This window comes from Leptosomus discolor, chromosome 2, assembly GCF_034619465.1.
Source record: "Leptosomus discolor isolate bLepDis1 chromosome 2, bLepDis1.hap2, whole genome shotgun sequence".
Taxonomy (NCBI): domain Eukaryota; kingdom Metazoa; phylum Chordata; class Aves; order Leptosomiformes; family Leptosomidae; genus Leptosomus; species Leptosomus discolor.
Genome location: NC_141392.1, coordinates 76,084,864 through 76,111,053, shown reverse-complemented (window position 1 = coordinate 76,111,053; position 26,190 = coordinate 76,084,864). Strand labels below are relative to the sequence as shown.

General features: G+C 48.0%; 1 protein-coding gene across 2 annotated transcripts; it reads right to left on the bottom strand.

Annotated features, from left to right (window-relative positions):
• Positions 1-14,943: 14,943 nt before the first annotated feature.
• On the bottom strand, positions 14,944-19,485 carry DDO (D-aspartate oxidase). Of its 2 annotated transcripts, XM_009955891.2 has the most exons (4): positions 19,314-19,485; positions 19,011-19,119; positions 18,069-18,245; positions 14,944-15,511 (listed from the first exon to the last, which is right to left on the bottom strand). In XM_009955891.2, exons 1-4 carry the CDS (start codon positions 19,483-19,485, stop codon positions 14,944-14,946), a joined length of 1,026 nt encoding a protein of 341 aa, XP_009954193.1. The 2 variants fall into 2 exon arrangements, with proteins under 2 accessions (XP_009954193.1, XP_086317427.1); XM_086461301.1 differs by lacking the exon at positions 18,069-18,245.
• Between the last annotated feature and the right edge of the window lie 6,705 nt (positions 19,486-26,190).

The window sequence follows — 26,190 nt, the reverse complement described above, 5'->3', positions numbered from 1 at the left end:
TGACTCTTGTCCCCTGCATGCAGGACTGCTCCCAGCCTCCCCGCCTTGTCTGCTGGCAAGGGAGAGGCATTCTGCAATGAGCACCTTCTCTCTCCTTTCCATTGTCCTCTACCCCGGCAGCAGCCTGCACTGCTCCTCTCTGACCTCTCCTGTCTGTTCACAGCCTGGGGCAGAGCTGGAGCTGGCTGCTGCTAGGGAAGAAGGTCAGAGAGGAGCATTTAGGAGAAGCAGAGCCTGCCAGCAGCTGAGCAACCAGACCTGCTGTATGCAGAAGATAAGGGAGGGAGCGATGATCTGTCTGCAGAAGTGGGATTTCAAAGCATGGCTCCAAGCACAGATGCACTCACAGGCCAAGTGCGTGCTTCCTGCCATTTAAACATTGCTGTCCTGGTGGGGTTTTTTTGAGGTAAATTATTCTTTTTAATTAGGTTAAAGCAATTCCATGGTTGTTTTAAACAGCCCTAAATGCAGGCTTCTCTTGGAAGGGGGTAGGTGGCAGTCCCGCCCACCATTCCTGTAGCAGGAGGGGGGCTCCTTTGTCCTAAGCTAAGCCAAACCAGGACAATGACCCAGATGAAAACTAACTTAAGAAAAAAATCTATCTGGAGCAGTTTCCTAATAAACTTGGACACTCTTTTCAGTACCATCCTGTCTTTTGGTCAGCCTACGGCCAATGGGACAGCCTCTGGGTGGTTTCTGTCTCCGGGAAAATGCAGGGCAGATCAGAGCATTTCTCCCCCTATCCCTGCGCAGGGGTCCCTGTCCCTCCCATAAGCAGGCTCTGGTGCTTGCTGCAGGGAAGCGAGTTGGCTCTGGCGGCTGACCTGTCTGACAACCACAAGCTTTTCCTCTGTTTCCACCCCCCTTAGGGGGCTCACGAGTGGATCAGACAAGCCCTGGTGCTAGTGCAAGGGAGGAGCACATTTATGAGGGCAGAGGGAGACTGCCATGACCAGGCACCTGGCTCCAACCATGAGGATCGCCCAGAGTTCATCAACAGAATGTGAGCTGGGCAGGCACAGGACTGCCTGTGCATCACTTTGCTCCTCCATGTGAAATGGCATCGTTCATCTGGAGGACAGAAGTAATGCAGCTGCCCAGGGAAGAAAGGTTTAGACATATGTCAAGTATACTAAATTTAGGGATAAATGTGACAAGATGCAAGACTTGCAATACTGCTGGCCAAAATCATTATATCACAAAATTCTTAGCACCAAGGTGGTTTTAAACTTTCAGCATCTGGTCAATAAATAATGGCGTGTGAAGGTTCTCTTAAAAGAAAAGTTTGTGTTTGTATGGCTATGGAGAAAATGTTAAAGGCAGGAGTATAAAGCTCAAGACTCAAAAAGTATAAAGTGCCCAAATACATTTTAAAACTCTCTCTTGAAGTTTAATCCTTGAGAAATCAAAGCTTTCCTAAAATTTTGAACAATGCATATTCAAAGAAAAGAAGTCTAACTGAGCAGAATAAAAAACACAATGTCTTTCTTGGTTTTAGCATCACAGGTTCATTTGTTGTTCTTCTCTCATTGTAAAAAGTCCCTCCCTCCCCAGCCTTCTTGCAGGCCCCGTTTAAGCACTGGAAGGCCGCTGTAAGGTCTCCCCAGAGCCTTCTCTTTTCCAGGCTGAACAAGCCCAACTCTTTCAGCCTGTCCTTGTAGGAAAGGTGTTCCAGCCCTCTGACCATCTTGGTAGCCCTCCTCTGGACTCGCTCTAACAGCTCCATGTCTTTCTTGTGTTGGGGGCTCCAGAGCTGGACGCAGCACTCCAGGTGGGGTCTCACCAGAGCAGAGTAGAGGGGCAGAATCACCTCCCTTGACCTGCTGGCCACACTCCTTTTGATGCAGCCCAGGACTTGGTTGGCTTTCTGGGATGCAAGCACACACTGCCATATTCATCTTATCATCCACCAGCACCCCCAAGTCTTTCTCCCCAGGACTGCTCTTAATCCACTCATCTGTGCTTGGCGTTGCCTCGATCCAGGGGCAGGACCTTGCACTTGGCCTTGTTGAACTTCATGAGGTTTGCATGGGCCCACCTCTCCAGCCTGTCAAGGTCCCTCTGGATGGCATCCCTTCCCTCCAGTGTGTCAACCTCACCACACTTGGTGTCCCAGCAAACTTGCTGAGGGTGCACTCAATGCCACTGTCCATGTTGCCGACAAAGATGTTAAATAGCACTGGTCCCAATACCAATCCCTGAGGAACAACACTTGTCACTGGTCTCCGCTCAGACATTGATCCATTGAGCGCAACTGAGTGCAACTTTCCAGCCAATTTCTTATCCACTGAGTGGTCCATTCGTCAAATCCATGTCTTTCCAATTTGGAGACCAGGATGTCGTGCGGGACAGTGTCCAAGGCTTTGGACAAGTCCAAGTAGATGACATCAGTTGCTCTTCCCTTGTCAGTTGATGCTGTTACTATCAGACATCAGTCCTACTGTATCTACTTTTTATGTAGTTGCCACAGATTTCTACAGCTCCCTTTGTTTCTCTAGGAAAAGTCTTAGAAATGTAAAATTCCTCCCACATTTACAAATTTTTCTATCATGAGAGCACAGTGCTAAACCTCTGGAAATAAAAAGTTAAACATCAACAGAAGCTCACTGCTTTGCTGCTTATAAATTACATCTTACCTAGGATGTTGTCGGTAGTAAAATCTCTCCTTTGCAACAGCTATTTAATGTTGGTCTCCCTTATGGCCATTTTCAGTTCAAACATCTTGCCTACCACCATCCATCTTCTGCCTCCACCCACTGTCAAGGCTTCTGTTTATCTTCTGGCTAGTCAAAATGTCTGCCCAGATCTCTGTGCAAAATTAAACCCCAGGCAGGAAAAACACCACTGGGAATTCACTGGATACTCCAAAGGCTGTTAAGGGAAGTCAAACATTCCGCCTATAAAATGAGTAAATGAATAAAACTGCTCTTTTCGACTCTGCTGAACAACCCCACTGGATTTGGTATGAGCCATTTGCCAAAATCTACAGGACAGAGTGAAGGAAGACTTTTTTTCCCCTCTCCTCCTTCCTACACTCCTGGCTAATGCTTTGAAAACTGGAATGATGTTCATCCATGCACATGAAAACAGAAAGGTTTTGTGTAGAAACTTTCACTAAGTCACTTTAAAAGTGTCTGCATGAAGAGAAGCGTGGTGTGTCCTTCCCTACAGAAGGTGCGTGTGCCTCTGATCTGAGTCTGCAGGAGTCAGAGCTTTGGTCTTGCACATTTATGTTCCAAAGCTCTGCCATAGCCCTGAGGAATGTGGGATGAAATGTTTATAGCTCCCTGGGGGACTTCTCGTGATGGCTTCGGTGCAAGCCTAGTCTCACTTCCATTCCTTAAAACTGCAGCTGGAAATCCTCTAAGTATTTCTCCATGCACCAAGTGACAGACCTCCCTGGAGCCTGCACACAGCCAGCAGCTATGCAAGGGACATAGAGCTCTTACTCTTTCCCGTGCCTTAAATCCCACTGAAAACTCAGAGAAAGAATCTCTTTCTGTTATCTTTTAGATGTTAGCAACAGAGAAGTAAATTGGCCGCATTGGTCTATTACCCACTTAACTGCTGCTGAGAAATACGTGTCTGAACAGCTGTCAGGGCTAAAGCTCAGCTGCGTGGATCATTAAAACCACTTCTCGGCTCACCACTGGTAGGTTTGAAGATAACAGCTAAAAAAAACCCTGTTCATGCAGTCTTCCATTAGCTCTCCTCAAGCTCATGGGCTATTTAGGCAGCTTAACACAAGATTGATCTTGCTGTTCCGCAGCTCGGTGAGAGGCACAGGCAGAAGCTCTCTTTTCCCTCCAGCTAGAGATTCAAACACCACAGCCTAGTCGTGTGCTCTGAATTTGATGAAAGAGATAGTTGATAATTAATGGCCCGGAGATGGGATTATAGATCAAGATTTACCTCTGAGTCACGCTCTTGCGCATTTGCACACGTACACACCTGTACCTGTGCGCATACAGGTGCGCTGCAGGAATGAGAATGAGAAGAGGAATGAGACAGCCCTTCAGTAGAAGACGCTCTGCAGCTCTCTGCTATCCCTGGGCCTTACCTTTATTTATTTAACCCTAATCTTCGTGGTATCTACAAATGTGACTATTGCCTCCAGCAGCTGTATTTCACTCCTGGAGAGGAACAACAGTGACATTATGGTCTGCCTTTTACTAAATTGTCTAATCATTCTGACCAAGCAAAACTCTGCCTGCTTTTTAAAGTAAAGGCTGGCAATTTTATTGAACAGATAGTGGTATAAAAATTGAAAACGTGTATCGCCATTTTTTTAAAAAGATGCTCCAGTTTACAGGAATTAGGCAGTGATAGCTCATATGCAGTTCATGTGCTATTGCACAAAGATTTTTGCGATACTATTTTGTTGTCTGTATTTCCCCTGTATCTATACTGTAATCCCAGACAGATGTCTAGCTTTGCTTAAAAATTACCCCGAGTTTCTACTACAGACTCCTATTTTCTGTGTGTTTTAAAGATTACCTTGGTGTAACTTCGGGCTCAGCTTTCTCCTTTTTCTGGGTGCAAGCAATTTTACTGGCATTTTTGCATTTCTAAGCTCAAGGATGAGTATCTTTCATTAAAAAATGTAATTTGGCAAAGAGATTAATCTATAATGCTCAGAATTCTACAGAACACCACAGCTGGAGTAGTAAATATGGCTTTAAGATGTTATATAAGCTTTTTATTACATGTTTTGAATGGCTTTACACAGACAGTACAAATGCCAAAGTATTTGTACAGGGGATGGCAGTGGTGCTGGAGTAATGGAGCAGATGTCACAGTTTGATCACTGAGAGTGACTTTCATCTGCAAGTGCTCAGGGAAGAGACAGAAGCCAGAGGGCCGGGGCTGCTAGGGAGAAGAACAGAAGAGCAACATGTTCCAGGTAGCAGTTTCACAAACAAATTAAGACCCATAATTAATGCACTTTTTCTACAGTCTGTCTCACAATGTTGTTTGATATACTGGCGTATGTCTGTAAAGTTTATGCCTCAATAGGATAAAATAAATGCTGTGTGTGGCTGGCAGCATCCTTAGACCCGATAGGCTAAAAGCAGCCTTTATAGGCTAGGAGGCATGCAAAAATGTCCTGGACCAGTATGCAAGCCAATTTAATAATGTGCATCCATCTTTAATAAAGGTCTCACCCACATGTCTGAAAAGCATCCCATTTTTGCAGGATACTAAATTCAGTACTGCTGTCTTTACCTGTAACAAAAAGGTTGTTTTTTCTGAACTATTACCATGTATGTGGTCAGCCAATCCTCTCCTCCAACTGGTTGCATTTTAAATATCTTAAACAAAATCCTAATGAGAAGGAGAGAAATGGCCTTGCCCTCAGCAGAAAAGATGCCACGGCTCCCCTGCAGCTGAGCAGCCTGGCTGGGACCAGACGGTAAGAACAAAACTCAGTGCTTTTCCAATAGGCTCCTTTCAAGGCAGTTTGCCCTCAATGCCATGTAGAGCAGCGTCAGTGATGCAGAGATATTGGTATTGATTCAAAGTGAAATAACCTCTGTAGCTGAGAGTTTGTGTATAGATTATGTGTTACTGCAGGAGGCATCCTTTTAGCACAGGTCTTCCCACAGTGTGTCTGCCTCCATCCTCAGCTCTGGACATGGATAGCAGAAGCCAGCCAGACGCTTCAAAAATGCACTGGGAAAGATGAAGTGGGTTTGTGAAGATGCAGGCATCTCTACAGGCATCACTCCAGGAGATAACACTCACCAGGCTAATGTTTGTCGTTGTGCCCCAGCTCCTCCCTTGTTTGCAGGCTCCTTGTTAGGAGGAGATGCCTTTGCCAGAATGCATTGAATTTCTTCAGGATCAAGGTCATTTCTCTGTACTCCATCAGGAGGTAAAGTGCACACTCCCGAAAGCATAAAGGCTCTTTGCAGAGCCTGCATGGTGCCTGCTACTGTCCTGGTGGCAAGGCTGGAGGCAAAGCCAGTGGCTAGAGAGGAAAGCCTGCCCTGCCATCTCCCTGAAGGCCGGTCAGCGTTGCGGAGGTGGCGCAGAGCGGGGAGGACTGTCTCAGACTCTTACCTCCCCCATAAGGCAAAGGAGAAGCAACTACTCTGAGCTGTAGCTGGATCAGTGCCTGAAGCCAGGCGAGCACAGGAACCTCCTGGCTGGAGCCCAGGGCACCGGCGCAGGCGGGAGAGACCCCAGCGCTGGGACCTTCAGAGCAGTGGCTGGAAGAGGCACATTTTCCCACTAACTCCTTGCTCCTTGCGCAGGCTTCAGCTGAAGGAAAGAAGATGATCACTGATGTGCAGCGACGGGGGCCTTTAGGAATCAAGGGCCTTTTGCTCAATCTTTGTGCTGAAGTGCTCAGTCTTACACTGTGAAGACAAACAGCAGCAAGATTGCTCTCAGCAACCCAGACAAGAACATTTTAGTGCATAATTACGGATGAGATGCAAAAGGACAAAAAAAGAGGGAAAACATCTGTTCACATAGAGCTTATTGCCGTTCACTTAAGAGGCCCATTAAATTCCAGAAAAAGCTATTTATCCTTCTGTTTGAGGCAATTATCTTGCTGCAAATCTCTGTAGCAACTCACCCCATGATTATTTCTGGAGTACTGACACTGTGCAGATACACTCACTCCACGGAAAAAACGGTGCGGACCTTGCCCACCAAGGCTTACAGAGGGATTTTCAGAAGCGGGGTAGCCACTGCTTCTCAAGGTCTTTAACTTACACTTTACCTCTGTGGAGAAGTGAGTTGTTTCTTGGAGTCTTTGCCTGGACTTCAGGTGCCTCAGCCCCTTTCTTTCAAATATTGAAAGCAGCTTTTCCATTCAAAACACACCTAGAAGTGAGATTGCTCTCCTTGTAGCCATTGTCTCAGCAGTATGGAATGTGAGAAGTCCAAATCCAGTTCCCTGAATGCTCAAAGGAGGCCAGCTGTCCCACCAACCAGGAAACCGTTCTGCTCACCAGGCTGCAAGGCGCATGCGGAGGAGAGGTTTCATGTCCTTGAAGGCCAACCCTGCACTTATTTGGCAAGGAGGAGAGCAAGCACAGAGCTCCCTCTGTGGCTCTAGTGCATTCCCTGACGGAAGCGTTTCTTTCCAGACCTCACTTTAGCCAAAATGCCGACTGGAGGTGCACATGCAGGTGCTTCAGAAACACTGACAGCTGGCTTGGTTGTTTAATTCTCCAGTGACACAGAAAATAAACAAGCTTCCCCTCCTCTGTTTGGTTCATAAATATAAGGAAAGGTTAATGTAAGGCTTGGATATCAGCTGGCCGACTGAGACTTTGCAGAATTTCAATAAAAAGGCAGGAGAGGTGGCAGTGACAGGAGCACATCATGTGATGCATGTGGTGCATGCCTCTTACAATGTAAGAAATGTATTCTTCCCATCATAGGTAATGGATATGAACAGGAATGGAGGAAAGCAATGTGGGACAGTGCTCTCCTAGTGCTGGCTGCCATCAATGGTATGAGACAGTCTCAAAGGAGGAAAAACAAAACACAGGAAGGATTCCCTTGAAACTTCTTTTACATTTGGAAATACCATTTTTATGAAGTTGTTCACTTTCAGAAGTTTTGTTCTGCTTTCTTTTCTCCCCAGCCACTCCCTTTCCTCATAAGGCTGAGTTTTGACTCATGCCCACTGCTCCTTCTCCAAAATGTGTAACTTTGACTTCATTGAGAAAAACAGACGTGTAAAATTCACAGAAAGAAAACAGATCATTTCAGATCAGCCTTAAAACAGGGATAGTTTCTAATGCCTGAGCACCCAGAGCAGTGTGGGGACTTGCCAGGAGCCAGGCCAGGCACTGGGCTCATTGGTGAGGCTGCAGCCCCATGGGGATTCCCCCATGGGATGTCTAGCCCAGGCACAGCTTGTGGGGCTGGGGGATCCTGAGTCCCTGCAGCACAAGGAACCGAGGACACTTGGCTACCCAACACAGTGGTTTCCTCTCCAGCCTTTTGGTGAGGGAAAGGCTCTGGGACATGCTGCTATAGCAACAGCTTTGTCTAGGATTAATCCCTTATTTTATTAACAACAGCTTCTGGTGTGCTGCTACCTTCACATGTCTATTCCCTCAATGTACTTTTTTTAAGCATTCGCTGTGACATTTTACAGCCCTGACTGATTCACGATTATGTCTTAAGCCCTACAGCAGCACCCAAGTCCTCCAAGCCTTATAGGTACGTGGGAGCCCGACAGGCACCCACATTTCCACCGAGTTCAGCATCACTGCATCTGCTCTTTGAGATGGAGTGTTTGGGTTTCTTTCAGTAACTGCTTGATCCAACATCTCCCTCTGGTGGAAAACAGGGCATAAAGCAGGATAAAATACAGCCTCATATGGCGTATAAATTTATTTAAGATAGTGTTGATTTAAGATAGTTGTGAAAACAATAGAAATCTCGGTCCAGGCCATAATTTTCTCTCTAATTACTACATTTATTCCAAATTAATTTCAATGTATCACACTGAAGTTTATCTCAAATAGTATTAGACTGGAAAAGAATTGTAATGCATGGTGGATGCCAATTTTCCTGTATTTTTTCAGAAATTTGGCAAATTAGTTTTAAATATAAGCAAAGGCCTATATCGGGACAATATGTCTTCATGGCTTTGTTTCTGCAAAGAAAATAAACAGAATTTCCTGTTGCAGAAAAGCATTATTTTGTGCTAGAGCCCTAAAATCCATCATGCATCTCATCTGCTGCCTGCAATCTCAAGGATTGATATAAATGTCTCAAAGTATAATCGTTCCCTTTCCATGCCATAATTATGCCTTTGAAGTTCCCTGTGAGTGTGACAGATCGGTTGCCATCTGCCAGGAGTGCCTATTCAATGTAGATCAGAAAGTGGAGGTAAGAAGGAAATACTCAAGTACAGTCCAGATAACTTTTGTCCGGACATGTGTGGGATTAAGGAACGGCACAAGGATAAAATGCTTTGCAGAAATGACAGCTAAGCAGATCTTTAAGGGTGCCTTTCATCAGCATGGAAAGTAGTGGATGTTTAATGACCTTCCACAGTTATCCCTCTCCCACATGCAAGTGTTTCCCTGACACTTGCTCTGCATTTCCAGACGAAGACTATGAAGTTGACACAACAGCATGGACAGATTTAGGATCAAAATGGAGTTTTGAAAATTTCTCAGCTGGCAGCTCAGCTTCAGCTGGAGCTGGAGAGTTAACACAGGCCACATCTTTGCTTCAGCTGCTGGCAAGGCTCTTAGGTGAGAATCAGAAACTTGGGAATGGCTGATAAGATATTGCCAGAGACTGACACCCTAGGCTGGACAGCTGAAGTGAGAAAGGACTCAAGACTTCAGCTGCCAAAAAGCCAAGCAATCAGTGTCAGTGAGCTGGCTTGCAGGCATCAAAATGTTGTGACTCCCCTTTGTGGGTAGGTTTCTAATTTGCACAGGGCAGCATTACTATGTATCTACAAGATATATTTTAGAATATTTACACTTTCCATGCCTAGGAAGGAAAATGAGGGAGGGAAGTGCATTTATTCCCAAAATATTAGGACATATTCTTGGCAAATTTGAAGTTTTGGAACAATAAGCTGAGGTTCCTGAGTAGGACGCTCAGCCTTTATGTGGCATGACCTTATCGGGGAAGAAAGCCTCTGGAAGAAAGAATCATAGAATCATTTAGGCTGGAAAAGACCTTTAAGATCAAGTCCAACCACTAACCCATCACTGCCAAGTCCACCGCTAAACCACCAGCACCACATCTACATGTCTTTTAAATACCTCCAGGGATGGTGACTCAACAACTGCCCTGGGCAGCCTGTTCCAGTACTTGATAACCCTTCCAGTGAAGAAATCTAAACCTCCCCTGGTGCAGCTTGAGGCCATTTCCTCTCAGCCTGTCACTTGTTACTTGGGAGAAGAGACCGACCCCCACCTCACTACAAACCCCTTTCAGGTAGCTGTAGAGAGCGATAAGGTCTCCCCTCAGCCTCCTCTTCTCCAGACTAAACAACCCCAGTTCCCTCAGCTGCTCCTCACAAGACCTGTTCTCCAGACCCTTCACCAGTTTCGTTGCCCTTCTCTGGACACACTCCAGCACCTCAACGTCTTTCTTGTAGTGAGGGGCCCAAAACTGCACACAGGATTCGAGGTGCAGCCTCACCAGTGCCAAGTACAGGGGCACGATCACCTCCCCACTCCTGCTGGCCACACTATTTCTGATACAGGCCAGGATGCTGTTGGCCTTCTTGGCCACCTGGGCACACTGCTGGCTCATGTTCAGTCGGCTGTCAACCAGCACCCCCAGGTCCTTTTCTGTGGGGCAGCTTTCCAGCCACTCATCCCCAAGCCTGTAGCGCTGCATGGGGTTGTGGTGACCCAAGTCACAGGATCCGGCACTTGGCCTTATTGAACCTCATACGATTGACCTCAGCCCATCAATCCAGCCTGTCCAGATCCCTCTGCAGAGCCTCCCTACCCTCAAGCAGATCAACACTCCCACCCAACTTGGTGTGATCTGCAAACTTACTGAGGGAGCACTCAATTGCCTCATCCAGATCACTGATAAAGGTGTTTTAAACAGAACTGGTCCTAATACTGAGCCCTGGGGAACACCACTTGTGACCAGCTACCAACTGGATGGAACCCCATTCACCACAACTCTTTGAGCCCGGCCATCCAGCCAGTTTTTTAACCCAGCAAAGAGTACACCAATCCAAGCCATGAGCAGCCAGTTTCTCCAGGAGAATGCTGTAAAGAGTAAGATTTGAAGAGGAATTTCAAGCTAGAGACAGGGGAACTGAGCAGGCAGAGAGGAGCAAGGATTTGTGATGGCATGTCCTTAAAGGTGCCATTTTGACCTCTATAACCACAAGTAAGCAGGAAACAGCAAGGTGCAATCTGGACAAATAAAGCCCCCTTTAACAGGGCAGAGGAGCTGGAACAATCAGGCTGGATGTATGCTTGTTTCTATTTGCTGTAAGTCTGAAAGTAAGATATAGGTCTAAAATGCTTTATTTTTATATAAATGTATTGAAATATCAGGGACATTCCAGAAGAAAGATAATTACTGGCTCATTGTAATAGCATGATAAAAATTACATGGGAAAGAACCAAAACAGATCCTGTCCAAAAGAGGAAAAGGACACGAACTCTGTCAAATTAAAAGCAGAAACAGAAAGGCAGACTAAAAAAAAAGATTTTTAAGAAATAAATAACTTGCTAATAACAAAAAGCTTCCTCTACGCCAGCAGGAGCAGGGAGCCTGCCAGAGGGTTCTGCAGGTGACCAGGGTATGCAGTCAGCAGATGATCAGGGTGGCAAAGGTGTTTGAGAGAAAACAAGCCCTAACACAACAGCTAAACAGATTACTTGTGTCTGCGTTGGGCGCAGAAAAGCTTAGTGAAATTCCCACAGCAGAGCCATTTGTTAAGGGGATAATGGAGAGAAGCTGCCTCAGATTGAAGGGCCATTAGATGAGATTTTTAGAACAAATAGATGCAAAGGACAGTAACAAATTCATGAGAAGCAGATGTTACTCGCTTGTGGGTTTTTAAGAAACGCTAATGGGAAACTGTTGCACTGTTAGGGCTGGTGTATAACCTTTTACTTAAAACAGCCAAAGGAAAAAGAGAATGGCATGTGACACTGTGTTCTTTTAAGTGCTGTGAGGGATCTAGAGAAATGCAAACCACTACATCTGATGCCCATAGCAGGCAAGCAGTAAAAGCCATGGTAACAGAATAGTTGCAAGGACAGATATGGACTAAGAGGGAAGAATCGGCAGAGCTTTGCAGTGAGGAGCTATGAAGCTGTGCTTCACCACCCTCTTACAGCTTCAGAGGAAACAGTGAAGCTGCAGACTAGAGTAATCTGCTTGGTATGATTTGCTCAGCTTCTGGAAATCCTTTAATAACGTCTGTCACCAAGGACTCACAAAGAAGCTAGTCTGGCATGGGATAAGAGGGGAGATCGTCTCATGAGTCAGCAACTGCATATAGGATAGAGAGACAAGGCAAGGATAAATCACCCATTTTTCACAGTGGAGAGAAGTCACCAATGACATCTCAGAGGGATCTGTGGTAGGGCCAGCCAGTGCTAACCCACATACCCATCAGTCAGGCAGTAAATGGTGAAGTGACTCGGTCTGCTGGTGGTACCAGCTTATTCAAAGTAGTAAAATGCAAACTGCCTGCAAGGAGCTGCAAAAACCACCTCATGAGCCTGGGCAAAGTAATGGCAGGTGAAATTCAGTGTGGATAACAGCAGAGAAAAACACACGGCTGAGTTCAGAGATAGACCCCCTCACTACCCAGCCTCAGGAATGGCCTCTGAACCAGCTAGTACCATTCAGGACAGATATCTTGGAATTATGTAGTTCTATTCAAATGGCAGTTAAACGCTTGTTAGTAACTATAAAGCAATTTAGGATAAAAAATTATCAGGAAGCGAAGAGAGAGAGATCATCAATTAAATACAGGTTAATTCCCTATCATGAGTACTGTGTGCAGTTCTGGTCTCTCCATATTGAAAAGGATATGTTATAGCGAGAAAAGGTATCAAGACGGGCAACAAGATATGTGATGACTTTATGTGCGTAACAGCTACATAAACTAAGATTCTTCAAGGAGGGAAAGAAGAGTCCGTGAGGGAGTATGGAGGAGCTTTATAAATTCGAGCAGGGTCATGGAGAATAACTAGTCACCACTTCTCGTAAGATGCAAGAAATGGGCATCAAATGATGTTTCTGGATTCAAGACAAAGATGAAGGCAACGCTCCTGGGCAAAGAAGTTTCTCCCTTTACAGAACCCATTGTCGTAAGACGTTGGGGACTACAAAAGCACCATGCATGGTTTTAGAAGCAAGTCAACGAATGCGTGGAAGATAAATCATCTGAGAGCCACGAAACACTAAGCCACCTCTCTGCTGAGGAAGTCCCTAGGACAGGAACGGCTGTAAGTGGCCCTCTCCACTGCTGGCAATGGCCAGAGCTAGGACACCAGACTGATGGGCCTTGCAGATTAACTTATTTGCACATTTTCATCAACCAGACAACTTTCAGAAGTAAATTAGAACAAACCCTGCCACCCTGCAAAGCAGAAGTGCACAACCAGAGCTCTGGTTTCACATGGGGCTATGAACACCCTATTAGCATTAGTAGTGTTTCTAGCTCCAGGATAAGCTATAATGTTTTTTACTTTTTATGATTAAGATCAAGATTAAGAAAAAATAGGCCATTCTCATGTTCTTTTTCCATGTATTTTTAATGCTCTGTGTCAGCTGAGGACAAAGCTGCGGTTTGACAAGCTCTACACCAACACTGCTGCCAAAAGCAGCAGCTCGGGGCGGGGGGGGGGGCGGGTAGTGGGGGGGAATGTAAAATTAGCCTTCAGAGCTGAGGACAAGAGGGCAAGGCTGCTGAAGGCAGGGCTGGCTTAGGCTGATCCCAGGCGCTTATTGACCTGTAATTTAATTTGGTGATGTTTCTTCTGACAGCTGTCCCTTGTGAAGGATAACTGTCCTCATCCCCCCCGAGAACAGCAGGAGTTGGCAGCCATGCCCGAATGTGGTCTTTCTTGCCCCTGTCAGGCCACCCCAAATGAAAGAAAACCCCTTGTTTATGAAAGGAAACACTACAGAAGCAACCTTTGCTCCATTATTAGAACTTTATTTATCAGTTCATTTTAATCATGTGAATTCTTGAAGGATTTTGATTTGTTTTGTAACTGTAAGGACAAAACAACTAGACAAAAGTGGATGCTAATGCACTTGAATGAGCCATCTAAGATCTAATGAGTGGTTTAATCACTAACAGTCAGACCAAAGGTCTTGAATTGCTGTTGATTTTCTTTGCAGAAACAGCTCAGTGTAAAGCCCAGCTCAGTCTCTGCCATGGAGCGAGAGTCTAGGCTCTGGTGGCTCAGCTTCCTTACAGCAGAGGAGCTCACTCACATCCAGTTACAGACAAATTTGTCTTTAGAGTGTTTATCTAGTCTTAAACAGCTCTTGTCTCTTTTATGAAACTGGTGTTAAGATCCTTGTTGGTTTGTCACCTATTTATTCATACAATCTGTTGCAAGGAAAGCAGGCAGTGCTGATGCAAAGTAGAAAAGAGATGCTTGCACACCCAAGCCCCCTGAAAAATCCTCTTCTGTAGAACAGGCCATGCCAATGCTGCTGTTGGGGAAAAAAAAATCATCTGTGTCTGAGAGCAAAAAATGACGTGCTTGGAGAAAAAAAAAAAAAAAAAGAGATTTGCAAACAAGTGTGAGAAAAGATGCACAAAACTTTAGCTCATACGGGGTAACTTCCTCTCACAGAAACTTTGTGTTAAATTCCCTGAGGTGTAGTATGAGCAAATGCAGTGATCAGTGTCACAGACCTGCTCTTAAAATCACGCTTGCCTGGTCACTGTGCATGACAGTGACCTAAAATCACTTTCTGTAAGAGCTGACCTGGAGCACTGTAATGCAGCACTGTGTGAGGTTTTCTTTTCCTTGTAAATCATATGGAAAATGGTGAAGTTTGTTAGTAAGATGGCAGGAGCAAGGGCAACACTAGATTAGATTTGGTATAAGAGGAGAGAACTAGTTTTTATGGAAGCTGAACCTAGTGTATCCAATACCCTTTAGGTGCAGATGAAGAAATGCTAAATTGATGTTATCTATATTATACTGCAGCAATCTGATCCCTGCGACGTGAAGAGTATTTACATATCTTGCCTTCCCCTTAACACGAGGTGAGGAGAAACAATACCAGATGGAGGAGAAGGACAGCTGGGCTAATACTTTGATCAACCCATCATGCCCTTCCAAGGTGGGAGCTGGAAACGAGGTGAGATACCATGAAGCATCTGCAATGGCCCAAGCTGTTGTCTTACGTTCCTTCTATCCAGTAATGGAAAAAAAAGTCCAAAGCTGCTACCAGGAGATGTACCACTAGCCTGCTGTGAATGGGCTCTGGGATTCAAAGCTTGGCCCTTGATAAGGAGCCTTGCAGGGCAGCAATGCACTCTTCCACCAGGTGAGCAGCCTCTTTGGCTGTGCCTCTGTGCATCGAAAAGCCACCTGACCCATGCCCATAGTTGTGGACCACCAGGAGCTTAACACCTCCTCGGCTCAAGACCTCTCTCTGCAGTCTCACACACCACCTGGATGGCCTCAGGCCCACCTTCACCTTGATATCCTGAGCTCCCCGCAGTGAGGGCTCAAGGGAGCAGCATCTGTCAAAGATATCTTTGGTAGTGCCAGGGTCAGGGGAGACACTCCAGCTATCCTTTTCCCTGGTTCCCCCTAGGGTTACCCTGTCTATCCCCGGGTAGATGTAAGTCGAGCCATCCCCATCCCGGATGAAGTTTTTCACCCAAGGAGCATGAACCTTGAGTACTTGTCCCCTGATGGGGAAGAGCTTCTCGTCCCCCACCAGCTGGTGGGCTCCAATGCCCGCACAGTTGACAACGATGTTATATTCGCTGTGCAGCTCCCACAAGTCTGCAACTTTTCTGGTGTACATCTGGACGCCAATTGCTTTCAACCTGCAAAAAGACTCCAGAAGTGAGGCAGAAAAGAAATCCCAAACCCCTTATGTAATTATTATGCACATCAAGTAAATGAGATAGATTGCTTTTAACATACCGATCACAACCAAACAACAGATGGGACAAAAAGCAAAGAAAATGCCATGGGGTTTCTGGTTGTGATTTGTCTGATTTGGTCTGATCAAAGCTATTTCTTAGCTTGTTTGCGCTGGAAAAGATACAGCGAGTTGATCAGTATTAGCGAAGGGCCTGGCATAAGACCCTAGGCAGACAGTCACGTCCTCATGGTCTCATTGATTAATTTCTGTAACCGTACCAAGCTTTAACAGCTCGAGCAAGCTGAAAAATATCAGCTTTATTCCCCAACTTACTTCTGCTAGTGACAGCACTGTTGTACTACACCCCTTTTAATACGCCTGTTACACACCATCACATTCACTCCCAACTCACCCCCCTGATACCAGGAGCCACTTATTCATCTAGTGCCATGTGTGAAGCCCTGGGGTACTCAAGATGTTCCTGCAGGCTGGGCAGATGAGGCAAGGGACTCCCAGGAGACCCACACCCTTCTAGAGCAGCAGCCAGAGTCACCCAGGACAGCTTAGACCACTATACATCCAGTTTGTCTCTTCAGCAAAATTCACCCCTTCTTGAGGTTCATCTTTGAGCGCAATTTCAAGCCAAATTCCACCCTGAATTTGCCCGAAGCTTGAAGCCCTTCCCGGTGGAAAAACATTGGCGTGAGATAGAGTTACTGCATGCTGTCAGTTGGATCCAGTTGCTGGGGGTCTTTAGCGGGGGTTTTAGCATGAGCAAGTCAGGAGAGAGGTCTGTGATGACGACGATGGACTAAGTGGGAAATTCTGTCCTTTGCAATACTCTGGCAGCTGGCAAAGTGATCAACCTCACTATAGAGGCAGCAGTTTCCCACAAAGCAGCGAGTGAGCTGAGGACCGAGGGCACAGCTGATGCTCTGGGGACTGGGTTTCGGGTGCAGCAGGACACTGAGGCTGGCCGGGGAGAAAAGGGGAGGTCTCATGCAGCGGCTCTGGCTGGGAAAATTGCTGGGAGAGCTCATAAGCATTGCAACTGGGACTCTGACATCACGTCATATCAAATACATCAGTGAAAAAACCTGCTGAAAAATCCTGAATTCAGGCAAGCAAGCAGGAAAAAATTCCTGAAGCCCATTTTTGGACTAGCAAGGTGGACACAAAAACAATTTTCCTTGTGGACTGCCAAGAGAATGGTCTATTAATACTGCTTAGGTCACTAGGGGTTTGAGAATTAGTTACATGTTTAATATGCTTTCATTTCTCATCACCAGAGAGAAGAGAAAGAAAGGGAGCTTGACCATCTTATTAGACTACATCCTTTGAGAAATAAGAAGGCTACAGCAGGACTAAGGAGAGAGCAGAAATCACGTGGCAGATACTAAATGGGCTGTAAAACTCAGTTGTGCTTCAGCAGAAATTTCCGATTCGGTTAGGCAATGAAACATGACAGAGCACGTGCACTGAGGAGACGGCACAAACCTCACGTGGCACTGGTGCCACTGGAGTACTCCCAGTCTGGCTGGCTGCTAGAACAAGAAACATTTTTCACGTTGTGCAGTGAGAAGAAAGGCATCCAAGCAACTGGCTGAGCTGGCAATTTGTACCGCAGTGTCAGTACACGTCTCTCTACTTAACCTCAAATCAGCTTGCAGCCTATCACTTTCTCTCAAGCGGAGACAGCTATTTGCTCACTTCAGGGGTACTTAAATGGATTAAAAGCACATCCCAGGTGTCAGAACCTTTTTAGATCTGCATCCTGACTCTCCTATGGTTCTCCAAAATCCACATATTTTGGGGAAACTTGAGAATTTGGAAATTGGCAATTTTTCTAACTTTCATGTCAATCCAGGCAAGAACTCTTGAAGCCACGACTCCTCGGAGTTAGTGCATCACCCATCTTATGCAGGCAAACATTTCCAACAGGTTTGTTACAAGATGATGCAATTTGATATTTTTTCACCTGACTGGATTAAGAAATGACTGCAATTGTTGACCAAATTTCAGATGAATTGGTTCAGCTACTTCTTAAGTGCAAAGTCTTCACAGCTAAGACATCTTCCCAGACATGCCTGTTCTCCCAAGGGCTGGATGTATCTTCAAGAACAGAGGGTTATTACTTGAGAAGTTTGACAAATGAGGAGCACCCACACATTTTCTTAGGACACGGCAGGTTCCCTGTGCACCTTCAAGGTCTGGCTGGCCAGGCATGGCCGCTGTGGCTATGTCAGTCCTACGCCCAGAAGTGCTCCCACTCTAAGCCCCACTGTACAGCCACAGCAGTAGAAAGTGGACATTGCATAAATGGGGCCTTTTGCATTTTTGAAAAACCGGGTATTTCTTGTGCTTCTCCCCAAGGAAGAGCTTGCTGCATTTTCCTCAGTGAGAAACAGCCCTTTTCCAGTTTTGTTCAAACCTAAGGCTCTCAAGGAGTCCCCAGCTCACCCTCAGTCCCTCCGCCTGCGTTTCTCTCTGTGTGCCCAGCCCGTGGCAAAACCAACCTTTTCTCCAGCCACAGCAGGTAAGGTGGACAGTCACATTTCAGTGTCGTAAAGGCCCGACCAAATCGGTACTGTGGAAACTTTTGGAGCTCAGCTTCGGACATTGGTCGAAATCCCAGGACAACATCCGACCAGAAAGGTAACTCTTCCTTGGGAGTGTTTTTAAAGACCTGCCACCTAAAAGGACACGGAGAAAAAGCTGCAAAACTTAGCTGTTACTGCTCTGCCATGTTATGTGTCACAGCAATCTTAGCACGAACCCAGGAACTCGGGAAAGCTCTGGAAGGTTAACAGCAATGGAGAAACATTACTGCCTGCTACAGGCAGAGCTTGAGGGTGACACACTGGGGGAAATAAACTGGAAAGAGTTCTTCCAGCTATACCTGATGTACTTCCAGCTGTAGAAGTACAAAGTCCCCTCATACAGTGTCCCCACCATGGCTGCGGCCACCGTGACTGGACCTTCATGTAGGGCCACTTGCACACCTGGTCACACTTTTTTGGGTACCCATAAAGCTACAGAGTGCCCAGCCTCAACACCCCCAAAAGGCAAATTTCTATGTACATAATAGGCAGCATAAAACTCCTGCAACACCCTTCACCCGCCCAATTGCATCCCTATACCTAGTCGCTGAAGCTGGGAGATCCTGCAGTCCCATCCCTATGGAGACCAACCCTGCTGCAAGCAACTGGTGGATGACAGTATGGAAATATTCAAAGACATCTGGTGCTGGCCAGTCTTGAGTGGTTTCTCCATGCCCACTTGAATTTTGCTTGAGAATACACTGTATCTGAGCAGCTGCAACGCAGTTTCTTGGGAATATGGTCATAAGAGCTACTCCATGAAGGGAATATGCCTGAACTCCAGCAAGTAAAACCTCTCTGCCTGCTCCAGCACACAGCACAAACATACCAAAGGCTGCCCCGAGGGGCCGTTCTCACCCAGAGATCAGGTGAATGCCAGCCTCCGATGCCTCGGCTGAGTTGCTGATGGCAAAAAGGTAAGTGAAGGTCTCTTTGAACCACTGCTTCTGCACATGGATCGGTGTGCCTGCATGTAAAACCAAACAAGCAGAGAGGAATAATGCAAAGAAGAGAAGTGTACAAGCCAGTGTCGAGGAGACGGGACAGACGGGGAACACAGGTCACAGCACTTTTCTTCCTGAACCTCTGTGCGTCATTGCACACCCGGGCATGCAGCCACACGAGGGTGCCATGGGCAACGCCATGTCGGGATGCACGCACCTGGGTAGGTGTGAGGGATGAGCATCCCAGCTGCGACGTCGCTTGTCGTGTTGGGGCTGAACTGGTCTGAAAGGACCGTCACCGAGCAGCTGGGGCAAGTCTCTGCGATGCACAGTGCTGTGGACAGGCCGATGACGCCCGCGCCAACCACTGCGACCTTGGGTGCTGCCATCTCCAGGATGCAGAGCCAGAGGAGAGAGGCACCTACCTGCATTTGGAAATAACATATCCCGTGTCATCAATATCCCTGCCAGACACCCTCATCTGTGAAATACTCACACAAGATGTAACACAACCCCCCTGGGGCAGCTAATTGAAGAGTAACTGCTGCCCACAACCAAGATTGAGGTGAAGATTAAAAAAACCATCAGCCTTCGGTATGATGACAAATTTTTGAAAAGCATTTCAACAGCCACTACCTCATCCTCAGCGCAAGAGCAAAGGGCAACAGAGCGATCTGTACATACAGCAGTGGTGTTTGGGCTGTAGCAATCTGGGGCAAGGGTTTTTCAACAAAACCCGAGGGAGTGCGGCACCTGTTAAGTTCTCCATCGTGTCAGAGGCAAAAGTTGGAGTGCTGGGGAAACTGGCTTTTAGGCACCACGAGCAGAAAGGTTGTTCGAACATCAGGATCCCCAGCGATGAGGTCTGTCACTGCATGGGCAGCGGAAGCAAATCACACAGGAGGCAGATTAGTTACACAGAGCACCAGTACGCTATGGAAGATGGTTTTTTTAACGTGCATCTTAGTTCGCCCGCTCTGCAGGGCTCCCCCTCTGACCCTGAGGACTGGGTTATCTGCTTAGCTCTGTCCTAGAAAATGTGAATTTTAGTTATTAAACACAATGCAGAGTTTTACAGCCTGGCTGTTTACACTCCTGCATCCAAAAATCGTTTGGGCCATGATGCCTTGGCGGGAAAAGTGTGGCCTGGTGGATTTTGTGCCCCTAGTGACCTGAGGTCTCCAACCCATCGTTGGCCCCTGCACCTGCCAGCGTGACCCACTGCCTTGGACAGATTGGTGGGCATCGGGGGCTGCCACTCTGTCCTGGCAGCACACAGTGGTCCCCAGGAGGCAGCCAGCCTCGCTGCCCCATAAGCCTGTACATTTGCCTCTCTCTGCCTTGCATTATAACCTGCTTTATGTCCTGGAGCAGCTCCACTCCACTCCTTAGCATCTTCAACTGCTGATTGCCACTCCAGGAGGTGCAGTGTCTCTATTTTCCCTTGTCCTGGCCAAGTTTTGGCGCTTGGCACCTGCCCTGGTGAGTGGCGCACAGCTCCTGGTTGATAATCACCTGGCTGCCCATCCCAGCAAGGTGCCAGCCTATGCGCCCGGCCACGGCCAGCTAACAGGTTTCACACCAGCAGAGGCACGAAGCACAACTGAACTATGCAACTCGGGGCACCCTGCAAACTCCCCAAAGCCCTAAATGGGCCTAAAAGAGACTGAGCCACCTCAGAGGTGATAAATCCTTCAGCAGCTTTGAAACAGGCAAGCTGGGGTGCACCTGCTGGCTCAGGCACTCCTTCAAGGGGTTACTGCCAAAAGCTGAGCAGGGATAGAGGAGGAGAATCTCTTTTGCCTACGGCTCTTACGCTTCCCTGGAGTATCTACCAACACTCACTCTTGGAGAGGATGCTGAGCAACACAGACTTTTGGTCTTGGTCCCTTATGGTCTTGCTTTCTCCTACAGGACTTGCTCTTCCTTGACTGTAGAAATCCAACCTTGCTAATTGCTTTCTGAGAACCTTTCCTGGAAAGCAGTGTCTGCAGTTATAAAGACGGGCTGATTTCCCATCTTCCCGTGGCTTTTGGCATCCCTGATGTAAGTTTAGGCAAGAGAGATTGTGTGGGATTATGATAGGTCAAGTTTATTTATGAGATCCTTGCTCATAACTCTTCACACAGCTTCTCACTTACCCCTGAGGTTTTACTACTTAAAATTTGATGTCCCTACTATGTAGGAAGGGAGAGAGGAGCAGGCACTGTTGCCCATCATTGCATTCCTTCTGCATCACAGCAGAGGGTTGTTACAGCCACTCTTCCTCTCAAGGAGACACTAAATGTTTCTTCCTGTTATTTATTACATTTTCTTTCACAGGCCGACCATAAAAATACCCACACAGCAGGGAAAGAGGACGCAGTGCAGGTGTAAAGATGAACCCTGAACCAGAACCATGGGCCTGCACCGCTGCCACCGACAAACCCAATCTGAAAAAATGCTGATTTGAATGGGAGCTGCACCCCTCAGCTCTACCATCGCCCCAGGCTGCCTCAGCCACCTGCACAGGGAACGCCTGCGGAGGGTCAGAGCACAGAAATGCTCTGTGCTTCCTACCATAGTCTCCAGAATATTTTGTACTGGTCGTTGTTACTAAAAAAAATCCACAACACAGAAAGAAAAAAAAAGAAGACTAACAAGAAATCAGGGGAGTTTTAATGATGCTGAAATTACTTTTGTTAGGAAAACCAGTTCTGAGAAAGGCCTCTAAACACCTTTTTATTAACAAACCTTCTTGCTCAGCACTGGCAGCTGTGGAAATCGCGTGTGGCTGTCAGCACGCCCAGCAAGCCTCCCAGCAGTCCATGGATGACCACAGCTCTGCTGGAACATACGCGTCGGGTACATCATGCGTCTGCCAGAGCTGTGCTCTCGGTTGCCCCTCACTGCTCTCGTTCGCTAAAGCCCTTGGACCGTGATGGAGATTGAATCTCCTGACTGACCTCCCCGCCGCTGGGGAAGAAAGGGGAGCTGCAGCTCGGCACAGGTTCAGGTTTCACAAGTCTTCCCAATTTGGATGGGATTTTCGCAGATGAGCTAGTTTGATATCAACTGATTCCAGCATTGCAAAAGCCAGCGAGGATGGGAAGGGGCTGTCGGAGCCTGCAGGAACGTCTCAGAAGGCCATGACTGGCACCCACTGAATGCATCATTTTTCTAGCACTTGCTGCTGCAGTTCAGGAGCGCATCAAGCTTTAATGTGCCAAAAATTAACCGTGTGCAAAGCAGAGACTGCACACAGCTTGGATCAGCAAGCACAGCTCGGGCTTTGCAGAGCCACTGACGCCGCTGTGAACGCAAGGCTCACCCATGGCTCTGCCCTGGCAGCGCAGCCTGCCTCAGCTGGGAGCCCTGCACCGTGCTGGGAGAGCACAGGAGGAGAAACTGGTTTTAGCTGATGTGGCAGGCTAGCTTAGAGCCGGAGCGGGGGGGTGGGTGAGGGAACGCGACACTTCTTGCCCCCTCAGACTGGCTTGAGCTGAGGGTTTTGCAAACATCAGCATTTAAAAGGCAAATCAGTTGCAGTAACTGTTGGGGAGGGAGGAGAAGGGTGTCAGGTACCCTTTTTAGCTCTCTGTCCTTCTTAGTGTCAGAAGAATGGGACAGAAGCCAGACAGAGCCACCTGGACTTGTAATTCTCCAGCAAAGAGGACACTGGCTGTCTGATGTGGACTTCATGCCCCTGCCACCCTCCTGCTCCTTGCAGGCTAGAACAAATTATTTTTTAAAATATTGCAATATTTTGTGATGTGACTCAGTCTTCCAGTTCCCACAGCTGAGGAGAAGTCAGCCTCACGTGATGCAAGGGGGGGTCCTTATTCTTTCTTGCCTCACACAGCTGCGCATCACCACTGAGTACCACTAACCTTCAGCCTTAACATCATTCTAGCAGTGGGTAACATGATCAATATGGATAAATACAGTGGTCCCCGGCACACATATGTGCGCACACACACACACACACAGAGGAACACGCACAGCCACTGCCAGCTGCAGCCACAGCCTCTTGGCCCTCAGTCCCTCCAGGCTGCCCCTCAGGCTGTGACAGACCCTGGGAAACCAGCATCCCTCAGCTGGAAGAGCTGCACGAACGCTACGGCTTCGGCATCTTTGCATCGCAGCCACGACCCCTTGCCATACCCTTTTACCCCTACGGCCCAACTCCATCAGTGTGCCTCCCCAGCAGGCTGGCCGCTCTCAGTTTGTGTCACAACCTGGCTGACCTACCAAACTAAACATATTCACACCCCTAGACAGACAGCTGAAAAAGCCCAACTGAACTGTTGACCAGCAAATGAATCAACAGAAAGTATCTAAAGAAAACCAAAACCTGTTATATTTGAAGTCCTGGGTTGTTTTTTTTTTTTTTAAAACTAACTCTCACCATATCTAAGTGCTGAAACATATTTTTGGATTGCCTGAAGCCTGTGGTACTGGGGAGCAAAGGCTCCAGCCTTTCTGAACTGCTGGGGGGGATGCCTCATCCATCGGGGTGGCTGTGCCTGCCACCCTGTCCATGCCTGACACAGAGCATTTCTCCCTTCCTTTTTTTTGCAGATCACTCTTTTGTTTGTTTCCCCAGTTTACAAGCACCCTCAGTGTTGATTCCCTTCACCTGACCCCAGAGAGGGTTTTTGCCAGGCTCTTTGCTAAAGGTAGTTACAGACACTCATGAAGCTCGATCCACTCCTGGGGGTTTGCTGAAGAAAGGGCCCCGATTTTGGCCTTTTGACTCTGGTCTGGTCCATTTTCTGTCATTTGGGCTGCTCTGTGAGCTGTACACTCAGGACCTGCCACAAGAGGAAGGCGAGGATGCCCTCTCTTCACCCAACAAGGGCCTCCGGAGGCTCTTTGGGATCCCCTCGGCCTTTCTGCATATACTGCACCACTGCCAGAAAGCAGGGGTCCCTGAGCCACCATCACAGGAGACCCTAAGGCTACCAGGGAGGCCTCAGCTCCTCTTTCAGACAGCTGTTCACATACACATGCACGAGAAATACCTCCTAAAGGACGGTTAGGTTATACCCACCCAACAGGAGTAACCTCCACCAGCAGAACCTGCTTCCCTCCGAAACCAGAGGGGGCTGCGGTCCTCGTTCCCCATAGGGTGAGGATTGTTGAGCCCGTTGCCTCTCTTCCCGGGGCGGGGGGGGGAAGCGGGGAGAAGCTGAGGTTTAGCAGGCCTCGAGCCGCCCCCCCGCCCCCCCCCCCCCCCCCCCCCCGCCCCGGGTGGCAGGGATCTCACAGCCCCTGCCAGACCCCGCGGCTCGCCGCTCCCGCCACCGCCAGCCGTGACAGCCACCGTGCTGTCGCTCCGCGGCCGCCTCTGTGTGTGGCCCAAAGCCCTCCCTGCCCGAGCTCAAGGAGCTGTTTGTGCCCGGGGAAAAGCCCCCGGGGCAGCGCTAGGTCCCTTGCGGGCGCCTTCCTCGGCCCTCGGCAGCAAAAGGGCTCCGTCACCCAACATCCCCCTCTTCGACTGGAAGTAGGGTCCGAAAGAACAAACAAGCGGGGGGAGAAGGCGATACCTGGTGAGGAGGAGGAGGCCCCCGGTCCCGCCTGGAAGAGCGGCCCCGCGGGGAAGTGGAGCGGGAGAGGTCGGAGGGCGCTGCGGGGCGGGGTGCAGGGGCAGCTCCCCTTCCCCAGGCCGCTGCCCGACCGCCCGGTTCCGCGTCCCTCCGCTAGCGCAGGAGCTGTGCGGGCCCGGGCGAAGGCCGCCCCCGGCGCTGGCACCGCTCCCGGGGAGCCCGGCGGCCGCGCGTTGGCGCTGCCGGAGCCGTTTGCTTCGGGGTTTTCCCCGGGGCGCTCCAGAGGAGGCTCAAGAGGCGCCGCCGTCCTGCACAAACTATATTGTCCTCTTCCCCTCCCCCCCCCCCCCCCCATTACAAGCAATTAATTATGTTCTGAATGTTTCTGAAGGTGCCTTAAGATGAGAGCTCGGGCGATGGCGCCAGCAGCCCGGCCGGCAGCAAGGCGGCGTGTCGGTGGGCCGGGCCGCTTCGGTCACCGCTGGTCGGTGAAGAACGAGTCCCTGCTAAACCGCCCACACCTGACGAGCACAGCCGGGCGAGACTGTCCGGATTAACCTTTTTTTTGGCAGAAAACCACAAGTTGGTCAAAACCAAACCTGTCTGCAGGATCGCTAGGATGAAATTGTATATACCAGGGTTTCTTGGCTGCAGGGCATTTGCCTTTGGCAGGACATTTTGGCTAGTATTTGACAGCCTGAGCATCCGTCGCTGAACAGGCTCAGCAGGACGGTGTTTGCAGACCGATCCCGTCCAGCCCTGTCGAACAGCATTTGCCGTGGGTCTTCGGAGCAAGTTCCTTTTCGACGCAGCCATTTAAATGCAGAGCAGCAGCCACCCAAAGGGCATCTGTATATACAGCAACAGCATGCACAACATGCGACCAGCTGTTCTCGCCTCCCAATGTAGCCGTGTTCTTAAGTAGTAAAACTAAAGCCATGAGATATTACACATATGTGATCAGTGACCTTTATAGATGCATAATTTTTAGGGCTTTTTCTCTTTAACAGTGAAAGGAACAAGGAATAATTCTGCCAGAACTATGCTATAGCTTGATTTTCTGAGTGTTCTGAAAAGAGGGTGTTGAATAAAACAGGGAAGGAGGCAGTGGAATGCAGGTTTGCTTGTTTAGAAATGAGACTGCTGATGGGTTTGGTGTCATGAAGTGTACATCATGAAGTGTACGCTATTTTAAGTCACTGCAGGATATCTGCAATAGCTCTGGAGAGGATCCTTTCAGATATGGAAATCTCCAAATAAAAACAGAGGTTGCGTGCCAGCTAAGATTAAAATTGGTTGTGATTTCTCCTCCTGAGATTCTACTTCTCGTTGCTTATAACTTTGCCAAATTTGAGTGATTTGGATTGAAATTTTCTGTGTTGGATGTTTATGGAAGGATGAATGTTTCGGGGAATTCCCTGTGTGTCTTTTTCCTGAGAATGAGGCTCAGGAAATGCAAACTGGTTTGGGATACCAACTCTTACAGTAATTCCATTGAGAAACTCTTACTTTTCCATGGGCTAAAATATTTTGGAAGGGTGAACATACTGTGGTTTGCTGAAGCGC

Excerpts from the sequence above, each read along its gene's own strand:
- DDO (XM_009955891.2), bottom strand. The coding sequence starts at position 19,485 with ATGGCAGCACCCAAGGTCGCAGTGGTTGGCGCGGGCGTCATCGGCCTG. Across the intron at positions 18,246-19,010 it reads GGCATTCACCTGATCTCTGG|GTGGCAGGTCTTTAAAAACA; the intron begins GTGAGAACGGCC and ends GTGTCCTTTTAG. Across the intron at positions 15,512-18,068 it reads CTGCTGTGGCTGGAGAAAAG|GTTGAAAGCAATTGGCGTCC; the intron begins GTTGGTTTTGCC and ends GTCTTTTTGCAG.